The 7852-nt window shown below is 33.5% G+C and overlaps 1 protein-coding gene across 1 annotated transcript; it reads right to left on the bottom strand.

Annotated features, from left to right (window-relative positions):
• Nucleotides 1-2329: 2329 nt before the first annotated feature.
• Nucleotides 2330-6381, bottom strand: LOC129870488 (uncharacterized). Its single transcript, XM_055945294.1, has 2 exons — nt 5676-6381; nt 2330-3224 (listed from the first exon to the last, which is right to left on the bottom strand). Exons 1-2 carry the CDS (start codon nt 6290-6292, stop codon nt 2567-2569), a joined length of 1275 nt encoding a protein of 424 aa, XP_055801269.1. The 5' UTR covers nt 6293-6381; the 3' UTR covers nt 2330-2566.
• Nucleotides 6382-7852: the final 1471 nt, after the last annotated feature.

Genomic DNA, 7852 nt, shown 5'->3' with positions numbered 1-7852 from the left:
TACTGATCCTCCGAACACCTATGGAGGATCCCATAATGGTTTCAAATTATAATCAACCAGAAGCCAGTTTATCAATATATTCATGGCCTAACACACACGAAAAAATAAAAAAATTATTTAATCCGTTTGTGCGGCCCTTAAATACTATGAATACTCCATGGTTTGTATTGATGCTACACGTATTGATTCTCCGGGTACATACGCAGAATGTCATAATGGTTTCGAAGAAAAAATCAACTGAAAGCAGTTTGCCAAAATATTTATAGGTTAACACACACGAAAAAAAACTAAAAATTACCTAATTTCGCTTTTGCGGTGCCTAAATGCTATGATTGCACCGTCGATCGTGCCGACGTCACACGTACTTATCCCTTGGGTACCTACGAAGAGTACCATAATGATTTTAAAGAAAAATCGATCGAAAGTCAATTCACCAAAATATTCATGTGATAACTCACACGAAAAAATGAGAAAATCGTGTAATTCGCTTATGCGGCCCTAAATGCTATGAATGCATCATGAATTGTGCCGACCCGTACTTACTGATCCCTCGGATACCTACGGAGGGTCCTATAATGATTTCGAAGAAAAATCGATTAGAAGTCATTTCACCAAAATATTAATGGGCAAACATACACGAAAAAAAATGAGAAGATCACATAATTCTATTTATGCAGCTCCTAAATGCTATGAATGCGTCGTGGATCGTGACAATGCTACACGTACTGATCCCCCGAATACCTACGGAGGGTCCTATAATGGTTTCAAAGACAAAACAATCGAAAGCCAGTTCACCAAAATATTCATGGCTAACACACATGAAAAAAATGAGAAAATCGCCTAAATCTGCTTGTGCTGCCCATAAATGTTATGAATACTCCATGGATCGTACCGACTTCGTACGTACTAATCCCCCAGGTACCTACGCAAGGTCGCATAATGATTTCAAAGAAAAATGAACTGAAAGGTAGTTCAACAAAATATTAATGGGCTAACTAACACGAAAACAATGAGAAAATTCCCTAATTTCGCTTTTGCATCCCCTACATGCTATGAATGTACCGTGGATCGTGCCGACGACGAACGTACTGATCCCTCGGGTACTATGAAGGGCCCCACAATGGTTTCAAAGAAAAATTGATCGAAAGTCAATTCATTAAAATATTAAATGGCTAACACATGAAAAAATAAAAAATCATCTAATTCCGCTTGTGCGGCCCCCCTAAATGGTATGAATGCGCCGAGGATCGTGCCAAGGCTACAAGCACTGATCCCCAGGTACTTACGGAGGGTCCCATATAGATTTCGAAAACAAATTGATTGGATGGCAGTTCACCAAATTATTCATTGGCTAACACACACGAAAAATGAGAAAATCATCTAATTCAGCTCGTGTGACCCCTAAATACTATGAATGTATTGTGGATTATGCCGACACCACACGTACTGATTCCCAGGGTACTTACGGAGGGTCCCAAAATTGTTTTGAAGAAAAATCGATCGAAAGCCAGTTCACCAAAATATTCATGGACTAACACACACGAAAAATTGAGAAAATCATCTAATTCCACTTGTGCGGCCCCTAAATGCTATGAATGAGCCATGGATCATGTCGAGGCTACACGTACTGATCCCCCGTGTACTTACGAAGGGTCCCATATAGGTTTCGAAAAAAAATTGATCGGAAGTCAGCTTACCAAAATATTAATAGACTAACACACACGAAATATGAGAAAATCGTCTAATTTCGCTTATGCTGCCCCTAAATACTATGAATGCGATGTGGATCGTACCGAGGCTTCGTCTGTACGTGCATACAAATTGATTCAAACATCATTTCAATAAATGTTCATTTCTTTATGGTATAGGATAATACTTTTATTTGTGGAATTGCATCAAACATTTGTATTGGGCAGAAATAAATTTAAATAACGAAACTAATCACTGAAGATTCATGTAGACAATTCTAACTTACTTAAATTTAGTAAAGTGTGATTATTATTGTTGTGTCGAACACTTATAGGTTAATCTCTATGATAAGCATAAAAAGGAAAATTAACATTAGGAAACAACGACAAAAAACCTGCTCGAAAATATTTTGATCAGTCCATAAATGATAAATATATAAAATGAATGAACAAATGAAAAGAATTGAACAAAAGTTAACAAACAAATCACTCTGTCTATACATTTTATGTTTATTATATCGAAAAGGATTACAAAATGTCAAAAGTATTTTCATTGTGAAAAAACAATAAATAAATGAGTTTGGTAATCTTGAAAATAAGGCAGTATTACCTGCTACAACAGGTAAAGATGACCAGATAATATAAAAAAATATTTTACACCAACGGTGTATATAACTTAAACTCTAAATGAATATATTTGTATATGTGTGTGTTAAAAATCATCTGAAGCAATAAAAGAATATCAATTTGAGAAAAAGGGTATATATCTTTCATGCTCAAACCAGAGTTCACATTTTGGTCATCACTGCATATGAATGAAAAAGATTTAGACAATGTTGCTCGAGCTCTCCGAAAATGTTGTTGCATCCGTGTCGGATTTAGAAGTATGATTCTTGATCATCATGGCAGAGTTCCTTTCTGAGTTTCTGAGAGAAAAGCCTACAAGCATCCATACTAAGATCAATGGCAGCGGAAAGCGCGATAAATAGGGCAGCATCAGCCATACAAGTGACATGTTGCACCCCGACTTGAACCATCGGTGCACTAATCTTGCCTTCGCCTTCCACATTCGACACCATCACGAATCCTCGTATCGGAGAATTGATGCTCAATGCAGTATCTTTCACTGTATTGTCAATGTAAAATTGACCACCTTTTTTCATGCTCATTGTGCCTTCAGCTATTGGAATGGTACTAGTAAGGCCAGTGTCAGTGACAAGCTCGAATTTGTAACCAAGACCATCAACCGGACCTCTTTCTCTCCACGCCTGGAGCCTACCCCAGTGCTTCCAGCTGCTAACACAGGCGCCATTAGGTCGGAGGATGAGCCATGCTCCGGCGTTTGATCGTGATACGCGGTCCGAACCCGGAGAGGGTACAAATGGTGTGACCATTGAGGCAGCTGCAACAGCTGAGCCTGAAAGATCATAGATTATTATCATCCATCCTTTTCTTTCCCTTCCTGTTCTGTCCCTTTCTCCAGAAAATGTTCTCATCCATCCTCTGTTGTTTAAGTTGAAATCAGATGGGAGAGATCTGCTTAACACACATAAAGGAGAGACAAATATTAGCTTAGGGACAACATATTAACAAAATCAGTACTTGGAAAATAATTGATGCTTTTACTTGTTTTCTAGTGTCTGCTAAGTAAACAAGAAAATATTGTTCAAGAATATTTACATTCTACGAAACATCATGGCATCATGGAGGTCCGGAGTTGGAGGTGGGGCAGTGACAGAGGCAAGATTTTTATCTAAATGATTCATCATTTATTGTATATACATAAAAAAAAAGTTTTAACTTTACATATGCAGTGCGATTTGGAAGTTCGGATCAATCCCCTTCCACCCCTCTAACTCCTCTCTGTTGGGGGTGGCCGGGGAGCTTGGAATGCTACTGATGAAACTTGTTTTCTTAGAGAAAAATGTTCTCCAAAATATTTTGACTAACCAAAAAAAAAAATTGAAAAACCTTTTCTGTTTTCTTCCATACCAAAAATACACGCCAAGAATTTAATTTCTATGCACTCACAAATTAAGATAACATGCAACAACAGATAACTCTATGATCAGGTAAGGTAGGTACGTAGGTGTAATCAATGATCCACAAATTAAAGCTAAGACAAATGATGGATCCAACTAAACAAACAGTCAAAGAAGAATATTAACAACTTTATGAAGAATTTGGAACTAAATCTTTGCACATGGGAAGGGAATCAATGGTGGTTGCCAATAAACAGTACCACACAAGTTAATTTTTTTTTTTTGTCTCATAGATCAAACTAATTATGTTGACTGACAATTCTCTAATCTTTGTCATTAAAGTAAAATGCTCAACTTGTTAAATAGTTAATTTGTTGGACCCACGATTTGCTCAACCATAAGAGAATAAAATCATGAGATAATCTTTGATCAACTTTAGTTAATATTTCCCCATGTTAAGAGTAAAGACAAATCCTAACAAAGAATTGTCCATTAAAAAGACAGGTAATGTTCATCATAAGTAAAGAGCAGTCCCGTAATACAAAGGTCTATTATGCATAACCATAACTGTATTTTTGAGTTTTTGAACAAAAATATTTTTAAACTATACCCTAAACTTAAATTACGTCCTTAAAATATATTTTTTGGCAGAAAACATCCTTCAAGTATTTGAAAGTTAACATTTTTCATCCTTCAGTTAGATATTGTCAAAAAATTAAGAGATCCTACAAAAACATGTGCAATTTATGTGAACAAAAAGTTTTTCTGCATAATTCATTATCTGCTATAAAAAGCTCCTGAAAAAAAAATATTAAAAATCGTGAACACCATTGCTTGCTGAAACAAAAAATGTTAGGAAGGTGTGAGAATACATGATCTGATCTTCTTCTCTTTTATCAAGAGAAAAAAGCTGGAGCTTAATTATCTCCACCTTTTAAAAGTCAAATTATAGTTAGATCAATAATTTTTTGATGCAATATGATATTAAGGTGATCAAAATTCTAATTATATGTCTCGCATTCGAGTTTTTTAATCAAACTTCTGATTATGTCTAGCATTCGAGTTTCATTCTCCATTATTAGAAGTAGAAGTCTCCTACAAACACTGTTTAAGCAGATTCAGTTGAGAAGAAATATTTCAACGGATAATTTTTTAATATTAAATCACATGAAAAATAAATGGAAAAAAAACTGTTAATTAAAAGATTTTGCATAATGCTAAACTCAATTGCCCAAAAAGTTCATGATAATATTTTTGACGTATTTTACAATAATAAATACAAATGGGTGACTTGATTTTTGTAGGATCGGTTAGTTTTTTGAAAAATTCTAGCAGAAGGATGAAAATTGTTAAATTTTAAATATTTGGAGGATGTTTTCTTCTAAGAATAATATTTTACGGATGTAATCTAAGCTTAGAGTATAGTTTAAGGATGATTTTGGCCAAAAACTCCGGCAGTTTTCAATTACGATCAAAGTTCTCCTTCCGTTTCCGATGACAATCATTTCAAAAACAAATTGTCAAAAGTTTTTGCAATATATATATATATATTAGACAGTTATGGAATTATTTATCCTATTATTTATATCTTAGTGATGAAATAAGTTATCGCATATATATGATGGAACCACTTATCCAAGAATAACTAAAATTATTAATTCTGAGATAACTTGTTTCCGGCCAAACGAGCCCTAAACTCTAATACAACAAGAGAAGTGGGGACTTTAATTAATAACTTTTTTTCAATTTTCTTTTTATGTTGTCTTTTCTTTAATCATAATAAGTAGTGAAATTGATAACATAAAAAGAATTAACTTATATATGCTCATAATATACGAACATTAATCATAATGTAATAGGTTGTTAATATACGAACATTAATCATAATGTAATAGGTTGTTTTTCGATAGATTCTCGGATCATGTATAATAAAATAGAATTGAAAGAAAAATGACCGCGGCAAGAGAATAATAAACAGATAAACAGTGTAGCAATGGAGACTCACCGTGAACGGTTATTCCGATCAGCACTAAACTTGCAGCTAAAAACCGGTTGTCTTATATTCCCCTGAATCTGAAAAACAACCGGGCTACACTCCGGTTCACCACCAAACTGAAAAACAAACCGCGGGTCCGGTTCAGCTCGAACAGCTATATGCAACATCGCCACCGGTTTCTCCATCACCGACGCCGCATTTTCCCCCAATTTCAACCACCCATTTTGAAACACACGCGGCTTCGAATGCGTCCCACTCAAATCAACACTCACCTGAACAGAACCCATCAATTTCCCCGACGACGTAACTCCGCACGCGCGGCCACCCATACGTCCGGTGAAAACAGAGACAGTTAAGGTTACGGGTTTTGCAGATAGACGACGGAGTGCAGCGGCATCGAGATGGAATCCGATTGCGCCTGGGGCGGATTCCGGTGGAGATTGGTTGTCTGAAGTTGGGGAAAGAGGGAGAATTGTGGTTTGGGTAGGGAAATTTTTGAGCTTAAGTTTTGCATAACAAGGTGTTGAAGATGGATGGATTCCATGAGAAGCTGATTTAGTTGCTGTTAATGGAAGTTTTAGAGCTAATGATTCGATTATTAAACGAACAAATGGACATGGATCCATTGAACTAACACCTTATTAGTAGTAATTCTTAAATGGCTAACAATTGTAGTCTTTCTTGGAAGTTTCAGAGAGATGAAAATGGAGCTTAGATAACATGTATATTTTGTTTCAATGGCTGAATGTATGCTTATAGTAATTGCAACCCCACACCCCCAACCCACCCTATCCTGCCAGGTTGTCTTTTTTATTTTTTTGAAATCTTGTAACAGACAATTAGTTATTACTATTGTTGATTGAGAAAATGGTCAAAAATATTCTTAAACTATTTGAAATGAATACGTCATCCATTTATAGTTTGACCCAAAAATACTATATCGTCAATAATTTGGTCCAGAAATGCCTTTATTGTTATTTAATGGATCAAAAATATCCATATTATTACAAAATAGATCAAAAATGTCATTTTCCTAATAAATATATTTTTTTTAAAAATAATAATTTTGTTCCTTATAAAAATCTTACTTTTAAGGAGCTTCGTTCTTGTTTTCTTTCTATTTAAACCACTTTAAGTAATAAAAATATAGAAAATTATTTGATTCTTCGTAATCTCATTTTATCAATTAAAAAAATAATTTCATGTACTCTAAGTCTTAACGGATAATATATGTCATATATATAAGATCATAATAAATTCATCATTAATTTTTATTCAAATAACGATAAAAAATACTTATAATAAAATAAGAAATATTTTTAATTTTTTTTCTAATTGAAGTAGAATAAACATTTGCTAATAAATGAAATATTATTAGAAAAAACATGTGTTCAAAAAGAAAATAAATAATATATTTATTTTAAAAAGGGTATTTTTGACCCATTAAATAACAATAAAGGCATTTCTGGACTAAAACATTGACGGTAAAAGCATTTTTGGACAAAACTATAAACTGAGGGCATTTTTGTTCATTTCAAATAGTTTAAGGGAATTTTTAACCTTTTTTCCTTGTTGATTTATTGAATCGGTGAATTTTTGTAAAATTATGTTTATTTAAAAGTTTGTAATTATGTGTTATTACGAATGTTTATCTATAAATAAGTATTGAAATCTGTGATTTATTAATTAAGTGTCTTAGGATATCTTGATTATGAAGTATGGACTAAGATTTGCTCATTTGATAAGATGGTATAAGAGTTGGAGAAGTTCTAATAGTTTTTACAAATTATGAGGTTCTCATATTTATAAGAAAAAATATAATTTCAGATATCCAAATTATATATCGAAATAAAATTTCAATGTCTAACTTTAAATCGGTCGATTTCTTGTCATGTCATAACGAGAAATGATTTAATTTTATCTTTGAGTGAAGTAATGTTTATGTGGCCAATAATACCCCCTAACTAAAGTCATCACTATAACAATTTAATGAGAAAATTTATTGAGAGATTCTTGCAATTGATTAAATGGCAACTCATAAGTATCTATTGGAGATATATAGAATATCTTCATAGCATTTGTTTTATGACTAATTAAATTATTTATTCCCTCAAATAATGGTTAATGATTAATTTTCTCTAAAGTCTCAACTATTCTCCAACCACAAAACAGTTGGTAAACATAAA

Source organism: Solanum dulcamara, chromosome 10 (assembly GCF_947179165.1).
Source record: "Solanum dulcamara chromosome 10, daSolDulc1.2, whole genome shotgun sequence".
Taxonomy (NCBI): domain Eukaryota; kingdom Viridiplantae; phylum Streptophyta; class Magnoliopsida; order Solanales; family Solanaceae; genus Solanum; species Solanum dulcamara.
This window is presented reverse-complemented; position numbering and strand designations above follow the sequence as displayed.